A 23,077-nucleotide genomic window follows, 5' to 3' on the forward strand; every position below is an offset into this window, starting at 1 on the left:
ACATTTTGCTTATCTGTTCAACAGCTGATGGACCTGTCGGTTGTTTCCAGTTTTTGCCTATTATGAGTAATTCTGCTATGAACACCTGTGTACAAGTGTTTATGTGGACATATGTTCTCATCCCCCTGTGGATCTATGTCGAGGAGTGATATTGCTGGGTCATGTAAGCTTTTGAGGAATTGCTAAACTGTTTTCTGAAATGGCTGCACCATTTTACACCCCTAATGGCAATGGACAAGAGCATCTTCACTATTGAGCCCCTACTGTTTGCCAAGCACTGCGCTGTCCTCTTGGTGCTTGTTGTGACGTATGAGTTTAGGGTCCTTATTCCACCTTAATAGGATAAGAAATGGAGGCTCTGAGAGTTTAAGATGTGTATGTGTGTGAGCGAGAAAGAAAGAGAGACATTACCGAGGTTATTGTTACATGGCCAACTGTGGGACCTTACCTAAGACTGGAACCCTGAGATCCTGCCCCAGGGGATGGTGGACACAGTGTAAATGGAGGCCGGAGGGCTGATGGAGAGGCCTGTGACACAGCAGAGCGTTGGGAAACCAGCCCAGCACCAAGTCATGCAACAGACCAGCCCTGGGCAGGAGTCTGTGTCCCGTGCAGCAGAGGGAACTGTAGAGTAACCAGCCTTTCCACTCTGTCTGCAACCAGAGCTGAAGCCGAGAGAAGTTAAGAGCCTCACAGGCCGCCTGGGGCCCAGGAGGGTGCCACAGGTTGGAACCAGAGAGAGAACAGGTGGGCTGGGCCGAGTCCCTTACTGTGGTCACTGGATCCCCATCAGGTGGTAGTGGCTGGACAATCCCTAAGGCCACCTGTACAGTCTGCCGTACCCCTCCACACCTGCCCCAGATCAGGAACTGGACCAGTATTGATCCATGATTTAGTTTTGTCACTTCTCATTATTCTTCTCATAATTAGTGACTTTTGCTTTGATTATTATTGTTGCTGTTATTTTTTGTACAAGGAGGGACATGAGTAAATACATCCCAAGTTAAAATGCTCCTTCAGGCCAAGTTAAATAAATACCGTGTAACCTAGCCACCTCCTGCTGACGCTGCAGAGGGAGAAAGGCTGGTGGTGCCACTCACTCCGGCACACCTGGACAGGTGTGCTTGTCTCACACCTCCTGAGTGTTCTGGCCCTGGCCTGGGGTTGACAGGCCCTTTGGAAATGGAAACTGGCATTTTAGTGTTGGGGCCTCTTCAGATGCACATGTTCCATAGGTCATTAACCCGAAGAGGCTTCCAGATGTTCTCAAAGCAAGAACAATAAATTCAGGGTGTTTTTCATAGATTATTTCCGCAAACTCTGGTCGTAAAGGCATTTTCTGAGAGGTGGAGAGTAACTGGGGCATGGCCGTGCGTGTGGTTTCTCTTGCTGTATTATACCCACTTTCATCTCTCTTTAGGGAACTATCCAAACGGTTCCGCTCATTCACCTGCATAAACCTGCAGCTGCCAGGTTGAGCTGGGCAGGTCTGTTAACCACGGTCGGAGACAGTGTATGTGTCTCCAAGGAATACTTAGCTCTCCTGTGCCTGCTGTTTGTCTCGTCCGGGAACTTCAGCAAGAGAAACCAAGCACATGGAATGTTGAGGGGCATGTGAGGAGAACTGGGAAGAGTGAAGATGGAGGAATCTGTTCTGGCTGGATGGTGCCTGGGGGTCGTGGGGACATGATAGCTGTAAGCAAGTCAGCTTTCCCTATGTGCTCACAGGCAGAATTCTGACCAGTGTGCAGAAGACGCAATGATGAGGCTGATATCGGCTCTATTTAGAGACCATGTAAAACAGGCCTCATGTAGTGGCTGTTTGGGGCTCAGGCGTGGGTTGGTGCCTCTGGAAGTGTTTATTCTGAGGCTGGATCGGTCCTGGTTATAGCCTGGAGGTTATGTCCTGCAATAAATGGAGGACTGGAGGGGCCCTTAATGATCTGAGAGTCTGGGTTTTTGGGTATTTTGTCATTTCATATTTGTTCAGGGTAGGTGGGGGAGCTATTTCGTATCTGCTGAATTGACCACATTTTTAAGAAGTTGGATTTTATCACTTGTACATCTAGGGGATAAATCTTAAGCTAGTGTCTGTATGCTCTCTGGGCCTACACAGATAAGGAAGACCTTTGCCTTTTCCTTCCCTTCTTCTGGTTCATTGGGATGCCCAGGGTTCTGAGGTTTGAGCCAGGTGTTGAGACCTCACAATTGCCCACTGCATGAGTCACACAGAACCAGAAAACCTCCATAACGAACACCTTTGGGAATCTACTGATTCCTGGCACAGTCATGCTATTCCACATTTTTCATTTACTGATGGCTGGGCTTTCTTGCTGTGTCCTCATTCTGTCACATGTTTTCATACTGGAGCTGCCGAGAGGGAACATGGAATCTGAGAGCTGCAGGGGTCTCAGACACTCATCAGTCCTTGTCCCCATTTGACACATGTGAGCTCGGTGGCAGGCATTCTCTGAGGCCATTGGCCGCTGGGACAGAGCAGGCCCTGGGAACTACAGAACTATATCCTGCCTAGGCCAAGCCTGATTTATGTATTTTTTTCTGTCAGGGTCTCTAGAATAGAAGCAGATTCATATTTATCACTCTGTTTACACAGATTCCTTGGAAGCATTGCCTGTACCTGCTGCTTCATTTCCTCACCTCTCTCTCTCTCTCTCTCATTTTTGTTATTGATTTGAGAGAGAGAGAGAGAGAGAGAGAGAAAGAAAGAAAGAAAGAAAGAAAGAAAGAAAGAAAGAAAGAAAGAAAAAGCAACATCGATTTGTTGTTCCACTATGCATTCATTGGTTGATTCTTGTAGGTGCCTTGACTGGGGATTAAACCTGCAACCTTGGTCTACTGGGGCAACGCGCCAACCAACTGAGCTACTCAACTAGGGCCTCTTACCTCTTTTCTCTTGAACCTACTCTGGCTTTGGTTCCCTGACATTCATCCCACAAAATTCACTAATGCCATGCCCTGGCCTGTGTTTCTCAGTGGTTAGAGCATCGGCCCACACATCAATGGGTCACAGGTTCAATTCCTGGTCAAGGGTACGTACCTGGGTTATAGGTTTGCTCCCTAGCCCTGGTTGGGGCAAGTGTGGGAGGAAACCAATCAGTATGTCTCTCTCACATGGATGTTTCTCAGTGGAAAAAATATCCTCGGGTGATATTTTTCACTGATGCCTCAACCTTACTAAGTCCAAGGGCAGGTCTTGGACTCCACCATTTCCAGGGTTTCCATCTATATTCCTCTCAGTTTTCTTTTCTTGGCTCCTTTCCTTCTGGCCCCCCCTTCTTGTTGGGGTGCCCAGGCCTCAATGTTCAGGCTTCCTTTTCCTCTGTGTATCTCTGTTGCCTGGGTGACTCCTCAAGAAATATGTTTGTAAATTCCTTTAGACACTAGTGAATTCCAATTTATATATCCAAGCCTGACCTCATCCCATATGATGTGCTTGACATATCCATTTGGATGTCTCATGGGCATCTTCAATGTAATTGTCCCAACCAAACTCTTGGTTCTGTGTCACACCTACTTGCATTCAAAATCTTTTCCTCTCCCATTTCTCCATCTTAACAAATGGCAACAATGGCCAACATTCTTCATTGTTCAGCTCAAACTTGTAAAAGGAGGCTATTATTGAAACTCCTCTTCCTCTCATGTGTCTTCAGATGAACTGATCTGGGCTGAGCTTGGCTGGGCTTGGTTCTGAGCTGTGGGTTGGCTCCAGCTGTGTCTCTCATCCTCATTGGACCAGTGGGTCACCCAAAGCACGTTGTCATGATGGTGCTAGGATGGCGAGGCCTAGACCAACGGTGCAAGCACATTTCAAGCCTCTGCTCGTGTCATGGCCACTAGCATCTTGTTAGCCAAAGCCAATCTCCTGGCCAAGCCTGAAGTGAAGGGTGGAAAGGAACACTGCCCACAAAATGGTCAGGACCAGCATCCATCGAGTGGGAATGTGTACTCTTTCTAGGGATGGGGAGGCAGAAAGTATATACTTACTGAACAGAAATCTCATGTAGCCCCTTGGAGAAGAGCTTAAAGCAGGAAATTTACTTAGAAATAATGGGATCTTGTCAACAGGGAGTTTTAGGGAGGATCTGGATATTTGTTTTTTTTTTTTTTTTAGATGTTTGGAGCTTCTGAATAGCTCTTTGAGAGTAGGTATTTTATTGTTTCCAGGTTCTAATAATTAATTAGGAATGGTCATGGGCTATGATGGTAGGTGTGTGTATGGAAGGAAGGAAGGTGGTATTGAGGACCTGGGGGACTAAAAGGGTGGTATCAACATTTTCTGACAATGGTTCATTTTTGTTTTTTTCTTACTCTTTCTTATCTCGCTTCTGCTTTCATAATTTACCCTCTATGACATGACCTGGTTGTTGTCACTCTAAATCTGCAGGTCCTGTGATATTAAAAATCACATGCTTTTTGCAGAATTTGGTGAAGGTTAGTGTTGCCTCTCTCCCTCCTCTTTAACCCCTCTCATTAACCAACCCCTCCATTAGGCATAAAATCCTAGAAGGAGGGTTTGGGGCATGAGAAGGGCTGAGTGGAAATTTCCTCTGAAAGCTGCTGGGCCCGGCAGGTGCTGAGAGGATGTGGCCGTGGCTGGTCTGCAGTGTCCGGCACATTCCCTAGGTCGTGGCAGGGGTTTCCTTCCATTCAGCACATTTCCCACCTGGCTCTAGGTCAGCTTTTAACCCGTGTGTGGTTTTATAAATGATGCGGGGCTAAGTGACACAATTAACCTGTGCAGCCGGCATCGCTCATCCGTCTGCTCCAAGCCACCCTGATGATTGCCAAACTCTTTGTTTTATTAGAAATACTCTTTTCACCCCCATTCTCAGGTGTATGCATCAACCAGAATGGGGCCAGCCTGGGCTCTGTGTTGATCACCGCTGCACAGGGGTGTGTGTGTGCCACTGTTATTTTGGCCCTGAGAGTGGCCTTTTTGACCTTCTGTGTCACAGAGGCATGAAATCTAAGAGAGCATTTTCTGAAGCCACATGCTTGGCGACCTGAAATACTGACCCAGGTTCTAAATCCACCTCTGACGGTCTTCAGTGACCTTAGGAACATTCTTTGTCTTTGTTGGGCTTCCTTTTCGCTTTTACTAAAGGTGGCTGGGGCTCCTATGAGGAGCAAATTAAAAAATCTTTGTAGAAAAACTCCAGGAAGTATAACATTAATAATATCAGGCATGCCATTTTGAATAAATCTGCAATTTGAAAATTTATGGACAGTTTGTTCCAAAGGCACTTCAAGCACATAACGATGATTCATATCTCTGGGAACTGCAAATGCTGCATGAACAGTTTGGTTAATGGGCAAAAGGGTACTTCCAGTATTTTTGGCTCCGGGGGGAACACACATTCAGAGATCATTAGTCATCATGTTGTCTTCTAGGACAGAATTCTACAGTGAATGGCCATGTGTTATGAACTAAATGCTTGTGTTCCCCCCGCAAATTCACGTGTTGCAGCCCTACTCACCATTGTGATAGTATTAGGAGGTGGGAGCCTTTGGGAGGTGATTAGGTTTGGATGAGGTCACGAGGATGGGGCCCATGATGGGATTAGTGCCCTCATAAAAGGAGGAAGAGACACCAAAACTTGCTCTCTCTCCACCATGTGAAGACACAGTTAGAAGGCAGCTGTCTACAACTCAGGAGGAGGGCCCTCACCAAGAATCAAATCTGCCAGCTCCTTGTTTTTGGACTTCCCAGCCTCCAGAACTGTGAGAAATAGAAATCTGTTGTTTAAACCACTATCTGTGGTATTTTGTTATTAAAGCCTAAGAGACTAAGACATCATGGAAAATTTAAAAACATGATCATATAAAGATGGTTGAAAGAGCGGATATGTCTAGCCTGGAAATAAGAAGATATGAGAAAAAGGTCATGATAATGTCTTATAAAAATTTAAAATTACACAAAAATATAATTATATGCACAATAGATATAGACAAGAGCAGTAAGATTGCTGTGTAAAAGAAACTGAGCAATACATTTTTGAAATTTTATCTATGTGAGCTGTAAATCAGGAATGTCCTGCTCTGCAAGGTGGTGAGTTCTTTTTTCTTGGAGGAATACAGCACAAGCTGGGTGGCCCTCTCTCTGGAATTCCAGCCTTGGATCCCAGAGGCCCAGCCAGCTGACCTCTTCTTTCTTCCAGCTCAGGATCCTAAGCTGGACCCAGGTGTACTATTGGTCTTAGACTTAGGGAACACTTTACTCTGTTCTCTTTCACCCAGTGGAACTCTGATGGCTTCATTCAGAGTATTAAGACTAACATAACCTTTGGACATCACGTCTGGAAACACTGAGAATAGAAGGACAGAGAATGTCAAAATCATCCTAATGTAGATGTCAACAAATGTCAAGATCATGTGCTAATATACGAAATGGAGAATCAATAAGGATTTGACCTGAGTTCATGAAGCAACGCTTTATCCATCTTGGATGTCTCTAGGAGATTTCTGTGTCAACACGGGAACATGGTAATATATTTTGCCATCCCAGCTAGCAGTACACTCTATTTATTCACACACTTTGCTCATTCGGCCATGCATTCATGGTACAACATGGATGAGGTGCTTACTGTGTGCCAGAGCACGTATAAAACACAAAGATGTCTTCCTGTTCGCAGAGGCCTGTGCTCCTGTGAGTGAGCAGTCTCGGCGGGATGCTGAGGCTGAGATTCCCACCCAGGAGCAGCACCTGACTTTCTGGGTAGAGTCATGTTCAGAGGGGTTTGCAGGGTTGTGGTGAGTACAAAGGATGGCTGGCAGCTGCACCGAGGGGCAGTGGCTTGAGAAGCATCAGAAGGGAGTGGGGTCTCTAAAGCAGAGGATGCTGCAGAGGGAGAGGTGGAGGCTGAGGCTGGGCCAAGAGTCCACCAATGAGCAACTTTGCATATTACAGAATTTCTCTTCCATAGGCAGCAGGAATGCACGAATGAACTTAAAGCAGCCACCAGATCTGCATGTGAGAAAGCTCACTGTGAAGATAATGTTAGCAGTCAACTGCAGTAACTTAAGAAAAAGATGAGTTGAGTTTGAATCTGGGTGGTGGCAGATATGAATTAAAATATGTATATTCAGCACAAATACATACAGTTAACATATATGTTTAATGTAGATATTGTACATATGATATATATGATAAAGAAAGTGCTTAGATAGGGCTTTGTATTTAGTGGACATTTGTCAGTTTAATTATCACTAACACTTGTATCCAAAATGGTGCTCTCCTCTCCCTCTTCCAGCAATATTTGTGGGCTAGCTTTTCTGTCCCATCGATCTGCCTGTCGTTTCCTGTTCCATTAGCTCACTATCTTCATTATTAGAGCTTTTCGCTATGTTTTACTAGCCAATAGGGTAAGTCCCTTCATGGCCCCTCTTCAAGCATTTCTCAGATGTCCTATTTATCTCTATTATCAGGCTGGCTTCCTCGGAAAGGCAGACCTGGAGGTTGGCCAAGAATAAACCTGGAATTATTGCTCACTATGAAGCTTATGGCTGCGATGTCCCGGTTGTCCATACCTGTCATCAACTTCCACATGCTTTAGCATCGTGGGATGTCCCTGGGACTCGGGCCTTCAGGAGCAGTCGGGGCTCCCTGCAGAGACCAGCTGACATATGCTCGTTCACCTGAAGACAGCTGCGTGACATGACGGACTCTCTGGCTGTGTGTGTGTGTGTGTGTGTGTGTGTGTGGTTTCCCCATGCTGGGCTGTGGCTGCTGAGATGCTGAGATGATGGGGAGCTTCCTGAGTAGACAAGGTGGCCCCAGGTTGCATTTGGTGCATCTCTACCTCTTCCGGAGTATGTGTTTGTTGTGAATACCATCCTTATTTCTGAAAGAATAATGCGGCTACACTGTGACCCTGGGAAGACTTATTATGTTGTATGAAGGGAGGTGGGAAGGCAGCTCGGAGTTGATTTAGAACCTTCGCTCTTTACTTTTGCCACCACTATGGTCCCTTCGGAGCTTGGGCCCAACAGAAGGCCGATGTGGGCAGCATGATTGACTCTTGCTGAGCGGGTGTCAAGCATGTGCACCTCCAGTCCCCAGACCCCATGGGACAGAGCTGCTCCATCATCCACATGAGATGTTGTGCAGAGATTAGGTGTGGACTCGACTGTGCTGGAAAGGAATTTCTAAAATTTTGAAAGTGGAGGTTCTTTTTGTTATTTAAGGTTTGTAAAGTTACATGACTATTTGAGAAAAAAAAATTTAGAGCTTCACCTCCCAGCGTATATGTAAAATCATCTCTTTATCACCATGCCACTTTATTAGTTGCTTTATGTCCTAACCTAATATGGGATAGGGCAACTCCCCATTTTTATTCTTTTACAAAAAATGTCTACATTTTATTATCTCTGTGTTTGTGTTGGTTAATTTTAGAACCTGTTCTTATGTTAAAAAAAATCCCATTTGGAATTACATTAAGCCCATACATAACATTATTTTGTTTAATGTCATTTTGTTAAAAGGTTGATGAAATGTCATAGGAAATGAACTCTTGTTTATTTCAATTAGCCTGTGGTCAAATTGGTTTTGTTATACGTGGTTTCCCTTAAAGACACAGAACCTATCTCTGACATTAAGTGAGGGCTTAATTTTGTATCATCATAACTGCCTCTTTTCATTCAGAAACATCTCTTTCACTGCCAATTTTTATATATATATATATATATATATATATGTATATATGTATGTATGTGTATATATATGTATATATATATATATATATTCCACTTAGTAAAATTTTTTTTTTAATATTTTATTGATTTTTTTATAGAGAAGAAGGGAGAGGGATAGAGAGCTAGAAACATCGATGAGAGAGATCAATCAGCTGCCTCCTGCACGCTCCCCACTGGGGATGGGCCCGCAACCAAGGTACATGCTCTTGACCGGAATCGAACCTGGGACCCTTCAGTCCGCAGGCCGACGCTCTATCCACTGAGCCAAACCGGTTCGGCGACTTAGTAAAATTTTATAATTTTCTTTCTATGGTTCAAGTTATGTATATTTTACATTCTGTATTCTGGTTGGTTATGGCTGGGATACAAAACACTGTTAGCACGTGAGCCTCTGCATGCCACAGCCCCAGGCACCCTGCCCTTTCAGCGCCCTGGAAGCACCTGCTTCACTGACGTGGCCATCCCCAGGGTCACAGGGGCCCGTTCCACTGCCAGGTCAGATGGCCTTGGCCAGGCTTGCTTTGTCTGTGACATTCATCAGTGCAGACATTCTTCTTCTTTTTGAATATAAATATGCTAGAATATGTCCTCTTTTCTCCTAGTAGATTTTTTTCTCTCTTGGATTTTTAATTTTCTTTCTCGACCTCATTTTGTAACAAATGGTCCCAAATTCAATCTCCAGATTTTATCTCTTGTCATCCATATACTCAATAGTTTTAATGTGTCAGGCACCGGGTGACCACATCCGTGCCCATAAGGAGAATACCGAGAAGTCTTCCCACGGGGCTCGGGAAGATGTTGTCTCTGTCAGGATCCTGCAGGAAACAGATGGCACACTCAGAGGGGTGAGTGAAGAGGTTTAGCAAAACATTTACAACGGTTTGGGGCAGAGTTCAGGGAAATCAACAAGGAACGACAAAGAATGGTGAATTTCTTTAGGGCTGGCAACAGAGGAGGCAGGAAGGGCTGAAGGAGGCAGAGGAGGGAACAGGTGGCATAACATGGGCTTAGCTGTGACCCTGGGTTGACCCTGGGGGAGGGCCGCCTGATTGCAGCTGGGTGAGGAAGAATGCAGCCTCTGCCATACCACTGCCCAGCCTGGAGGGAGCTGGGGGAATAAACACCCTGACCTCTCTCTCTTTCTATCCATCAGTCTCCTTAAGGTGTTACCTGTTGGTTGAACCCAGCCCAAAGCAAGGGAACCTTGATGCTATCTACACAGGTCTCTCTCCTGGGGTGTGCAGCGGGGAAAAAGGTGGAGTGGGTAAGGAGAGAAACATGAAGGATACTCAGTGTAGGTGCTATGGGACAACTGACCTCAATTTGCTCTTCTTCCTTTTATCCTCAGCTTCCTGTCCAATAACACCCCTCGGCTCTGCAGCCTTCAGCTAAAATAACTCAGGAGGCAGTGCCTGATGTGGAAGAGGGAATCAGGAGTCCTCCCAAGCCTGGTGCCAGGCAGCTACCTCATTCTCTTCCCTCTTTCCCTCGTTGCTGCTGCTTCTTCCCTTTGCCAAATACGACTTCCATGCCTACAAGTTCATGTGGTCTGCAGCGGCTGCAACAGCTTCTGGCCAAAGAGTGAAGGGTGCTTTCAGAAGAGAAGGTTCCCTGGTTCAGGAGTCATCCGAACCTGCTCCCAGTGAAGTGAGCCCCGCTGGCAAACTTGAATTCTTATGTATCTTTGCCAGCAGTTTCTTGGACCCGCTAAGTAAACACATTAAAATGCCAGTAAAAATTTTTGCTGCTTTGTTGAACCTTTCTGGCAGATTAAATTGGGGGGAAAATGGGAACACGTAGACCACAAAACACATAATTCATAGTTGTCACATTGCACTGTGAGGAGTGATCTTTTTGCGGCTGCTAAGTGGGTGCCTTTCATAGTGGAGGAAATAATGACACAGGAAGGGGAAAAGCATCTCACTGGGAACCATCATTCCCTGTGTGTCCTTGGTGGGAAGCAAGCATTCCTAGTCTTTATTCCTATGCCACTTATAACAAATCCCCTCTCCGGCCTCCTGGCCTGCACTGCAAAGGCTGCTGCTGGAAGCGTACTGGGCAAGCTCAACTGAGATGCATTTTAGCTCTGAGGTGGCATTTAATGAGTTGGGATTGGAAGTTGTCTCTTTAGACTGGACAAAAGAAGTGCTATTATATCAAGGGAAGAAAAAGACGTGCCAAAAACCACACGGATGAAATAAGAGGAAGAATCAGATGTTTTCTGCTGAAACCGCTGAGTTAAGTTGAAGGCCAATCTGCCCTATTCCAATTGTTTCCTCCTTGGCTCCTGGGCTCCTGGGCTCCATGCTGGCAGGAAAACCACAGAAGGCTGTCTGTGGCTTGTGAGCAAAGGCAGCAGGTACTGGGGAAGGAAAAGGGAAACCCAGGGTGAATGAATAGAAGTACATAAAACAAGGAGAAAAACCCATTGTCAGTGGTCTGGTCTCTTCATCTTTTTTTTTTTTTATTATTATTATGCAACTAGAGGCCCAGGGCACAAAATTCGTGCACAGGTACGGTCCCTAGGCTTGGCCTGCCATCAGGGCCATCTTCCCTGACTGCCTGCAGCTGGACCCGCCCCCTGCCGCCACCCATCCCTGGTTCCCTGTTTGCCATTGGGCAATTGGAGCCTGACGGCTGGGGGAAGGGACCAAGAGGTTGGCCGTTCCCGCCCACTTGCTGGCCCCATCCCCGCCTCGGGTTGCCCTCTGTGTGTGGGACAACCAGCGGGGCAGGGGCCTTGGCCTGGCACTACTCATGTCCCCCACCACCCACCCCCCAGTTCCCTGTTCGCCATTGGGCGATCGGAGCCTGCCGGCCAGGAAAAGGGACCAAGAGGTGGTCAGTGCACCTCATAGTGACTGGTCAAGCAGTCGTTCTGGTCTTTCTGCCTTAGAGTCAATTTGCATATTACCCTTTTATTATATAGGATAGTTCACAGATCGTTTGAATCACATATATGTCAGGTAATAATTATATAATTTTCTGAACTTATGATCATTTATTTACCATTCATCATCATGTTTTTAAAGCTGGGTTCTTTTTTCCTACAGAATTTCCTGGATATAGTGTGTGTGTGTGTGTGTGTGTGTGTGTGTGTGTGTTGAAGGTTGGAAGGAACATTGCATTCTGTCTCCATTACTTTTGGATGGTTAAATAATTCATCCATCCTCTGAGCCTCCATTTCCTCATCTCTAAAGTGATCATGGTCATATCTACCATGCATGTCTAATAGAAAAATGGATATAAAAGCATTGAAAACAACGAAAGCCTAAACAATCCCCATCACTGGGTGGAGAGAGAGGGGTCAAATGGGTTTATGAAGATAAGCAGGAAGCTTAACCACTTGATCCGTATTGAGACGTTTCTGTAATTCTTTAAGAAATTCTTTAATTTCTTCAGTTCCTTGAAGTCTTGAGCTTCCAATGAAGCTTTGACGACAGAACATGCATATAGAGCAGAGAAGAAATGCGCTTCGAAGTATGCGATTCCTACCCTAGATTTGGTCCAAGTGTGCATGAGGAGCGTGGTCAGAGAACACTTCCTGAGTGATGTCTGTCTTTCTCCTTCTTGCTGCTCAGCATTCCCCCCGCCCTTTATCATGGCTACCGCCCCCTCCATGCCCATGGCGCCAGGTCCAAATCTCGGGCCTCCTCTGCCATCTGAACTTCCATTCTCATGTATTCCACTGAGCATCTGATCCTATGTGAATGTCCCACGGTTGCCCCATATACCAAACGCAGAGAATGGAACTCCTCTTCTCAAACTTATTCTGTATGCCCATCCTTGTGATTGGGTTCACCACCCACTCCTACCTCTGGAAACTCCAGGCTCATTCCCTTCTTTCCACTCTCTCATCCTTACACTTCTCTGTCTCCTGCCTTGTGATGGTATCTCTTAAATATTTCTCAAATCTCACCTCTCCTTTTGATCACCACCACTTCCTTAAAGGGGACCCCTCCCATCCCTGTCTGGGCTGCTGCAAGCGCTCTGGATCTGGTCTCCTTATCTGTCACCAAGCTCAGGTCTATCCTCCTTTATATCTCCAACTATATCCAGAACCGAGGTCTATCCTCCTTTGCCAGCCGTGGAACCTTAACAAGGTCACTACATTCTCAGGCTCAGTGTCATTTGGAAAATAGAGATGATTGTAATACCTTCCTCATGAGGTTGTCAGCAGATTAGATGAGACAATGATAGAGTTTATGTAAAGTGTTTAGCAGAGTGCCCAGCACATAGTAGATACTCAATAAACAGTACTTTTCATTACTGTTAGTGCCGGCCTGTCCTGGCACTATCCACTTTCCAGGTAAAATTCCTAAATCATGCCTCACATCTTGTTACTTGTTTTAGGCACCTTGTTATATATGGATAAAATTCTAAATACGAGAGAGCTAGAGTTGCATAATAACTTTGTGGGCCCTAGGATCTTTAGTCGCCATGGCCTTCTTCCTCCATAAAAATATTATAAATTATATTATGTAACTGCAATATTATGATTTTAAAAGAAATTTAAACATGTTCCTGGGCCCCCCAAAATATTGGGGGCCCTAGGCACTGTGTCTCTCTCTCTTTTTCTTTCCTCTCTCCCTCCTTCCCTCTTACTCCTTCCTTCCTATCTTGCTGTCTTTTTTGTGTGTGTATGTCATTCATTTTTGTTCTTTTGTTTATTATTGCTCTCTTTGGGTTTTCTCTCTTCTTTTAATAACTCCTTGGGTTAGATGCTTACCTCATTAATTATCCATCTTTCCTCCCTTCCACCAATATATGCATTTACATAGTTTCTTCCAAGTATTATTTTAACACTATCCTAAAAGTTCTGTCAGTTTCACCCTAATGACACTATGATTAATTATTTGACCCATGAATGTTTTAGAAGACTTTTTAAAATTACTGAAATGTGTGAGTTCTTTGTGGTATTTTTATTAGTGGTTTCTGTTTTTTTTTAATTGCTTTATGTTCAGAGATTGTCTGTAAGAGAGGGTGAGACTTTTCTGTAGCCTGTCAGTTGTTTAAATGTCCCATATGCCCTTGTAGGGAACATGTACTTATTAAGAAGCCGGGTGCAGGGTCCATTAGATCAAGCTTGTCAATTTTGTTCAGTTCCTCTGTATTTTTGCTAAATTTTTGCCCTTCTCATCTGTTGAATACTCAGATATGTATTAATATTTCTCACAATGATTGTGCTTTTGTTGACTTTTCCTTGTAATGTGGTCAGATTTTTCCATATGTAACTTGAAGCTATGTTGCTAGGCACACGATAGTTTATAATTCTTTCTAGCTTCCTGGGAGATTGTTACTTTACCATTATGTAATGACTTTATTTATCCCCCATAAGGCTGTTTGCCCTAAATCCTGTTTTATCTGATATTAAAAGAGCCACCCCACCTTCCTTTTGATAAGTATTTGCTTGGTATATATTTGCTCTATCAATTTGCACTTTTTTTTTTCCTTTTTATGATATTCATTAGAGGCCCGGTGCATAAATTCGTGCACAGGTGGGTTCCCTTGGCCTGGCTGGCGATCGGGGCTGATCGGGGCTGTCTTGCCCAGTCCAGGTGGGGGGTGGTGGTGGGGGAGGGACTGGGGGAGGTTGGTCGACCAAGGGAGTTTGGCTGTGGGAGCGCACTGACCACCAGGGGGCAGCTCCTGTGTTGAGTGTCTGCCCACTGGTGGTCAGTGCACATCATAGCGACCAGTCAACCAGTCATTTGATGGACCGGTTGTAATGGTCGCTTAGGCATATAGATATAGATATAGATATAGATATAGATATAGATATAGATAGAGAGATAGTGAGATATAGAGATATAGATTGTATTAGTTTTATGTAGTTCTATAACAATTCCTCACAATCTTGGTGGCTAAAAATAATAGAAATATATTGTCTCACAGTTTTGGAGGCTAGAAAATAAAAATCAAGGTGTTGGCCAGGCCATGCTCCCTCTGAAGGTTCCAGGAAAGAACTTTCCAAGCCTCTTCTAGCTTCTGGGAGTTGTTGAAAGAGCTTGGCATTCCTTGACTTACAACGGCATCATCCAATTTCTGCCTCTGTCATAAAATGGTTTTCTTTCTTCTGTGTCACTGTTTCTATCTCTTTTTCTCTTCTTATAAGGACACCAGTAATCTTAATTTGATTACATATACAAAGACCCTATATCCAGAATGGTTCCCAAACCAGGTTTTGGGTAAATGGGAACCTTTACCTTCATAATTAAAAATTCGTATGAAACATTTAAGGTATAAAAAAGTCTCATGTCTTGTGCATGTATAAGCCCTATTACTCCAGCCTTTTGTTAACGCAAAATCCATCCTTCATCCCACCTCAGCAAGTACAGTCTCAACTCAGATTTTAACTTACCTCTGGAAGTTTCCCTTTCTTTCTTGCAAGCTCTGCTATGTATTTAAAATATCTTTAAAGTTTCTAAAAAATATATTTTTATTGCTTTTGGAGAGGAAGGGAGAGGGAGAGAGAGATAGAAACATCAATGATGAGAGATAATCCTGCCTTCTGCACGCCCCACTCAGGGGATCAAGCCCGCAACCCGGACATGTGCCCTGACTGGGATTCAAACCGTGACCTCCTGGTTCGTAGGTTGATGCTCAACCACTGAGCCACACCTGCTGGGCTTAAAAGTCTTTTATTCAGCATTTCTAGGTGCTTTACTGGAAACTTTTTATGTTGCTTTAGCCTTCCTTCTTGCTGGAAACAGAAATATCTATCAAAGTCAGTTTTTTATAGCTTTATTGAAAATTTTCGCATAGCATCTCATCCATCCACTTAAAGTGTACAATGTAGTGAGTTTTAGTATGGCCAAACAAATTTGGCCAAACATCACCACAATCTAACTTCAGAACATTTCCATCACTGAAAGCCACCCCATATGTGTTAGTAGTCACTCCCCATTTCCTCCCCTAATCCCCTCAGCCCTAAGCATATATTAATCTACGTTGTGCCTCTACAGATTTGCATATTCTGTACATTTCATGTAAATGTGATCATACAGTGTGTGACATTTGCTGACTAGCTTTGTTTATTTGGCATAATGTTTTTAAGGTTCATCCATGTTGTAGCATATATCACTCTTTCATTCTTTCGTATTGCCGAGTAATATCTCATTGTATGGTGCTGCAACCTTCGCGGCAGGGTTCAGGATCTGAAAGAGGAGCCGACACACAAATGAAAATACTATACAAGAAATATGAAATTAGAAGGCATTGGGGGCCAGGTGGAGCCTCTTTCTTGAAGAGGCACACCGACTTCTGGCCTGGTCTGCTATTTATTTACTTGAATACATCTTTGCCCTTTAGCAATGCATACAGGCGTATCAAAGGTAAAGTTTGGTAAACAGTAAAAGGATTATCAGGCTAGGGCAGTGGTTGGCAAAGTCATTAGTCAACAGAGCCAAATATCAACAGTACAACGATTGAAATTTCTTTTGAGAGCCAAATTTTTTAAACTTAAACTATATAGGTAGGTACATTGTTATTAACTTAATTAGGGTACTCCTAAGGCTTAGGAAGAGCCACACTCAAGGGGACAAAGAGCCGCATGTGGCTCGCGAGCCGCAGTTTGCCGACCACGGGGTTAGGGAATTGCCTTGAGCCACCTCTATCTCAACACGAACAATCTGTGCTTAGCTTCAGCCCTGCTAACGCCCAAGGCCCATCGGCCTTCCACGTTCCTTGGTGCACTCTCGTGACAGTATCAGCAAGTGGTGGCTTCCGCAGTATGGATATACCACATTTTATGTATCCATTCTTCAGTTAATGGACATTTAGTTATATGAATTCTGCTGCTTTGAACATACGTGTACGAGTTTTTGTGTAGGCATATATTTTCATTTCTTTGGGACATATACCTAGGAATGGACTTGCTGAATCATAGGATAAGTATATTTAGCATTTTGAGAAACTGTCAAACTATTTTTCAAAGTACCTGCACCATTCTACATCCCCCTAACAATGTCATTTTAAAACCCAACTCAGGTGTTTATACTCGACATGGATAGAGTTCTTGTAGATTTTTTGAGCATGGTGAAGGTGATGTCATTGGAATTGCACATTAATGTGGAAGGAGAGATTAAAGACCAGGAAGCTGGTAGGAGGTGCTGCAGTAATCAAATTCTCAGTTGCTGGCGCCTGTATTGGGATGGTGGCAGGCAGGAAAGATGTCAGGGTTCCCACAGAACAGTGGAGATGATTCTCAGGCAGAAAAATGATTTTCAACTAAGTTCAACTCTGAGATATTCATTCAACCTTTGCCTTTTAATCTTGGTATTACAGAAAATAAATACCTGTTTTTAGAAAAGCAGAAAAGGGAATGAATACAAGTCTTGCCATTATGTGATAGAGGGCCATGTGACTGGAACAGACCTGTGGGTCTGTGATTTGCATGGAATTCCTTAAAGGTTGCATCCTCCTAGGCTAAGTGGGCCGCCCACTGTGAAGGCTGAGGGAACCATCTACAACCCTAGTCCATGTTTTTCCTACCAGTGGCAGCAGTGAGACTTTTGTGGATATAGTTCTGCATGTGTGTGTGTGTGCGTGTGTGTGTAGTGTGTGTGTGTGTGTGTGTGTGTGTGTATGTGTGTGTGTGTGTGTACTGAGTAGCTTGGGCATTTGAAATGGCCAAGTAGCTGAGTAGTAAAACCTCCCATAGCTCTAGGATTTAAAAATTGCCCATGAAGATGTTCATCGTGTGATGGGACAATAGTTGTAAAGCCGCCACCATCCGGGAACTTGCAGTTGCTCAGTGAGGCTTGTTGCCGGGGCCTCCTACTCTACTTGGCACAGTTATCACCCTTATGGGTTTTTTCCTGCTGTAATTTATTCTCAAGCATTTTGTATTTCCTTTGCCATTTAGATGAAATTTAAATAAAACCTTTAAGTAAAGAACCGTGTCAGGCTGTTACACTCTTTAAACTCACGATAAAAGCAATCTGTATATCGTTCTTTGTTCAAATGAAGTAAAAACACCTGCATTTTTGCAGTTTCCTGTTACCAGCTCTTCTTATCTAGTGTTATATGGGGTGTCTCTGGGCCTTGCTAGCCTTGTTGTAAGAGCCCCTTGGAGAGAGGAAAACAGGCATGAATAATAGCCCCCGTTCTGTCCCATTTCTTGTATCCCCCTCAGTTACCACTCCGGGCAGTCTCTTTTATAGACCCCAGTTCTCAAAAAGGGAGAGGGTTTAGGTAACAAGACCTAAACCCACAACTCACCTTTGCCTTGCCCCTCCTCTCAGTTCTCAGTATAGATGTGCTCAGAGCATATTCCCAAGACTGATCAAGTGAGAACATAATTCTTTCCATGACAGGTAATGTTAAAATTGCCATTGAAGCTGCATCTGAGCTTGAGTGACATATCACGATATAGTGGTTTTCAAATAATTCTTTTTCCCCCTCCTTTTTCTAGGCTTATCCAAATCCCTTGGGCTCATTGAAGGTTATGGTGGGCGGGGCAAAGGGGGCCTTCCTGCTACCCTTTCCCCAGCTGAAGAGGAAAAAGCCAAGGGACCCCATGAGAAGTATGGCTACAATTCCTACCTCAGTGAAAAAATCTCGCTGGATCGTTCCATTCCGGATTATCGTCCCACCAAGTAAGTTCTGGTTCAGTCATTCAGAGGAGATCCCTTGATCCTATGGGTGGACGAAGACCCCAGTCTGTGACATTTTCTGATGTCATTTGTAACTCGTGAGGGAGCTTTTATCTCAGTCTCCTCCACAACCAATAAACTGAGTACTGTTGATTATGAAATATTAGCTAAATAAAACATTTGGTTTGTATAAAAGCAACCCAGAAACGTATAGAAAGGTCTGTAATACAAAAAGTTTTCAATAAAAATCAGAAATCACCATGATCTCATTACCTAGAGATAGCAACTGGTAAAGTCTGTTTTCTCTGCAGATTATGAGAATATGATATATTGTTTTACCTCTTTTTTTTCATTTAACGTTATTTCATGAGCATTTTCTGATGTTACTAGCAATGATAATTATTTCCATTGTTTGGGACTTTGATTTTTCATTATTATAAATAACACTTCGATGACTAGCTTCCCATTCAAGTTTTTATGTGTATTGATTAGATATTTATTTTTTTAATTCATATTTCTAAAAGTATAATCCTTAGATCACATTGTAGGAATATTTTTGGAGGCTCTAGACACATATTGTGACATTTCCCTCCCAAAAGTTTACAGCAACCTCTACTCCTTTTAGAATTTTAATTGACCATTCCAAAACTGGGTGCTGCCATTTAAAAGATGCTTTGCCAAGCTGATAGGTAAGAAAGTACATCCATGGCTGTTTCTACTCTTTTGTCTGAGATTCTTACCATTTAAACAGTTTCTTTGGCATCTTGATTGTCTTATGAAAGTTCTTTTTTCTATGCCCTCAGATTTAAGAATTATTTGTTTTCTCCGGGTGAAATAGAAAAAAAGAAATTGCTCATAGAATCAAGATGCTGGAGGGAAAACCTATTTTCTAAGCAGGAGTCCGCCTTGGCCTCTCAAAAAGATTTTTCGTTTCCTGTTAGGTTTGTAGTGTCTTTCTTTTTCTATTCAGAGTGTGCCCTTGTTTAGAGCAGATTATTTCTTTTTCAAATGAGTTTTCTACAAATCAGTTAAGTATCCTGGTTACTGAGAAAAATAGATTTGAGATAAAGAAAATTATCTTAAATGGATTTAAAATTGCAGGATTCACCATGGAACCTGTTAACTCTCTCTCCCTGCCTAATAAGCATATATTCATTTGAATCGCTAGGAAAAATATACATCACCTCTGTTGGAAACTGTTTTGTATTCCTGGACTTTTGCTTTTAAAAACATCTGGCTGTTTTCATTTTCTGGTACTCTCTGATTAGCCTTCCTTATTTGGACGTTGGCAAATAAACAGAGTCCTATTCTTTTCACTCCTATGAGAATGAAAATGCTCCCAACATGAAGCTACTGGAAATGGGTCAGTTGAACAAATATTAGTGAGCACCTATTATGTGCCAGATGTTTTTCCCCACACTAGATAGAGGCAGGACATTGGATAAGACACAGTTCTTGCCTACTTACTATTTGTCTAGGGAGGGAGACAGATGTGCGGGCAGATTAATTCAGCACAATATGGTCTGTATGGTGTGTATCAGGCCAGAGATATACATAACATGTGCAGGGAGTATATGGGAAATATTCCTGCTCAAGATGGTGCCTGAGCTTAATTTTGAAGGACCAATAAAGGTTGGAAAATTGAAGAAGGGAGACGGTTAAGGGCAGACCAGGCAGGGGAACAGAGTTAGGGGTGCAAATAAAAAAAATGGTGTACTCAGGGAAGAATGTATAGGTCCATAGTGCTCTGTAGCCTAGCATGGTGGCTTGAGCATGCCACTTATTTCTGGTCACTCCTGGAATTTCACTAAGTAAAAGACTAGAGAAGATGGCAACCTAGTCTAAGGGACAACTAGAGAGACAGTGACAGTGGGGAAGAGTCACCTACAAAGTTTTAGAAGATGGCAAGAGGATGGATGAAAGGTAACTGACAGCAAACTGGATGAGGCTGAGACCCAACTGCCTGCATATGGTGGAGAGTGGTGGTAAGAGCAGAAGAATGTAGCCTAATCATACCTCAGGATGCCAGAGACCCTGAAATGGGAAGTTCTGGGTACTTCTGATGGCTGGGAGGTAGATTTGAGTAGAAGGATTGCAGTTGGATCTTTGGATCCTTTCTCCAACTCTGCACAACCAGAGTCTATTCCAGTGATGGCAAACCTATGTCACGCGTGTCAGAGGTGACACGCGAACTCATTTTTTTGGTTGATTTTTCTTTGTTAAATGGCATTTAAATATATAAAATAAATATCAAAAATATAAATCTTTGTTTTAATATGGTTGCAAAGATAAAATAATTTCTATATGTGACACGGCACCAGAGTTAAGTTAGGGTTTTTCAAAATGCTGACACACCGAGCTCAAAAGGTTCACCATCACTGGTCTATTCTTTTCTACCCAGTGGAATATGAGAGGATTCCTCTCTGGAGAAGGTGAACTCTGGGCTTTAGTTCATAAGGTGTAACCTAGGTCAGAGGATAAGGCTGCATACTAAATGGAAGCACTCTCAACCTCATTACCCCTCAAGGCTTTTATAACTTCACAGTCAAGTATTTGAAGAAATTACTCTGAGGAAACCATCTAGCTTAAGAAAAAGGTCAATAGATATGAGAGTTGGGGGTACACTCCCAAAATGTTTGGGTTCTGCTCATGAACTATTAGTAAGTTATGCCTGTTGTAAAGCTCCATCCAACTATTCATACTGTTTTAATCTAAAATAAGAAATGAGAGCGAGGATCCCTAGACATCTCAGGAGAGTCTCTGTTATGAAAGGCCTTAGCAACAGCAAAAATAGAAAGCATATTTGGAGGAAACAGAGACTACAAACTTTATAACTCATGACATAGAGATAACATGTCATGACATAGAAATGTGTTTTATTTGCAAAACAAGAGTCAAGTGCTATGTTAAAGTAATAATCAGAGAATAAAAAACAAATCTTGTTAGTTATAAATGAGATAGAAAGAAATAATGTAATAAAAGGTTGAAAGACAGCATTGAGGAAGTCTTCTGGAAGACAGAAAAAATTAAAAAATAGGAGAGAAAAGACTTGAAAAGAATTAGGTCAGTCCAGCAGGTTCAACATCAACTAATAAGAATGTCAGAAGGGAACAGAGAAAACAGAGAGAAGAAAATCATCAAAGAAATGATACAGGAAAATTTCCCAGAACTCTAGAGTTTTCAAATTGGAAAGTCCCATCCAGTATCCACATGATGAATGAAAGGGAATAAATTAAGCCCAGATTAAGAAATGTAAATTAAAAATTTCAGATCAGCATGGATGAAGAGAAAGTCCTAAATGCTTTCAGAGAGAAAAGTGACTCAAATACAGTTGGTATTGGATTTCAGTAGCAACAGTAAAAACTAGGAGGCAAGTTTTAAAAAAGCGTTTTCAACTTAGAATTCTAGAGTTAACCATAGAATAGTTTGTGCCAGGAGCAAGCAGAAAGTAAATACATTACATTTATGTAGGGTCTCAACAAGTTTACCTTCTCCGCATCTGTTTTCAGGAAGCTACTCAAGTATATGCTCCAGTAAAACAAGGGAGTAAAATAAGAAAGAGAATGATAATAGGAATGAGGAAATGGGTTCAAACAAGAGAATACTAAAAGCAGATCCCAGAGAGATGATGAAGGGCTGTCCAGGGTAACATTTCAAGGTTAACCTGTAGGCCAAGGGATCAACCATTTCACATTAGGACAGGAGGATAGAAGGATATAAGAGGAATGTATACCAAGGGGGTGGGGGGGATATAATTGTTTAATTACTTTGTTTTTTACTGTATTAAGATTTAAAAAAATATTTTTATTGAGGTATAATTGACATACAACATGTTATTTATTTCAGGCATAATGATTTGATATTTGTCGACATTGCAAAATGATCACCACAATAAGTCTAGTTAAAATCTGTCATCATAATAGCTACAGAATTTTTTTTTATAATGAGAACTTTAAGACCGACTCTTTTAGCAGCATTCAAATATGCAATACAGTATTATTAACTGTAGTCACCATGGTGTACATTACTACTCCATGACGTATTTATTTTGTAACTAGAAATTTGTATCTTTTAACTCTCTTGACCCATTTCTCCCACCCCTCCACCCCATGCCTCTGGCAACCACCAATTTTTTTTTCTATATATAGGAGATTGTTGTTGTTAGATTCCTTATATACTAGTAAGTGAGATCATATGGTATTTATCTTTTTCTCACTTACATCACCTAATATAATGGCCGAATAATATTCCCGTGTGTGTGTGTGTGTGTGTGTGTGTGTATGTATATGTGTATCACATATTATTTTTCTACTCACCTATCAATGGACACTTAGGTTTCCATCTTGGCTATTGTAAATGATGCTGCAATGAGCATGAGGGTGCATACATCTTTTTGAATTAGTGTTTTGGGTTTCTTTCAGTAAATACCCAGAAGTGGAATTTCTGGGTCATATGGTAGTTCTGTTTTGCTTTTTGAAGCACATTTATACTGTTTTCCATAGTGGCTGCACCAATTTACATCCCCACCAACAGTGCCCAAGGGTTGCCTTACCTCCACATCCTTACCAACACTTATTATTTATTTTTTGTCTTTTTTAAAATAGCCATTCTAACAGGTGTGAAGTGATATCTCATTGTGGTTTTGATTTGCATTTCTCTGATGATTAGTTACAATTGAGCATCTTTTCAGGTACCTGTTGCCCATCTGTATGTCTTCTTTGGAAAAATTCAGATTCTCTGCTCATTTTTAAACCAGATTTTTTGTGTTT

General features: G+C 42.7%; 1 protein-coding gene across 3 annotated transcripts in view; it reads left to right on the forward strand.

Annotated features, from left to right (window-relative positions):
* The window catches only part of GALNT17 (polypeptide N-acetylgalactosaminyltransferase 17), a 417,411-nt gene that overhangs the window by 135,780 nt on the left and 258,554 nt on the right, over positions 1-23,077 (forward strand). For all 3 annotated transcript variants that reach the window (XM_070412838.1, XM_070412839.1, XM_070412840.1), the window contains exon 2: positions 18,128-18,311. In XM_070412838.1, the coding sequence (XP_070268939.1) occupies positions 18,128-18,311 (184 nt within the window). The remainder of the gene's footprint in view (positions 1-18,127; positions 18,312-23,077) is intronic.

This window comes from Myotis yumanensis, unplaced genomic scaffold, assembly GCF_028538775.1.
Source record: "Myotis yumanensis isolate MYYU_CA2020_CCGP unplaced genomic scaffold, mMyoYum1.0.hap1 SCAF_4, whole genome shotgun sequence".
NCBI lineage: Eukaryota > Metazoa > Chordata > Mammalia > Chiroptera > Vespertilionidae > Myotis > Myotis yumanensis.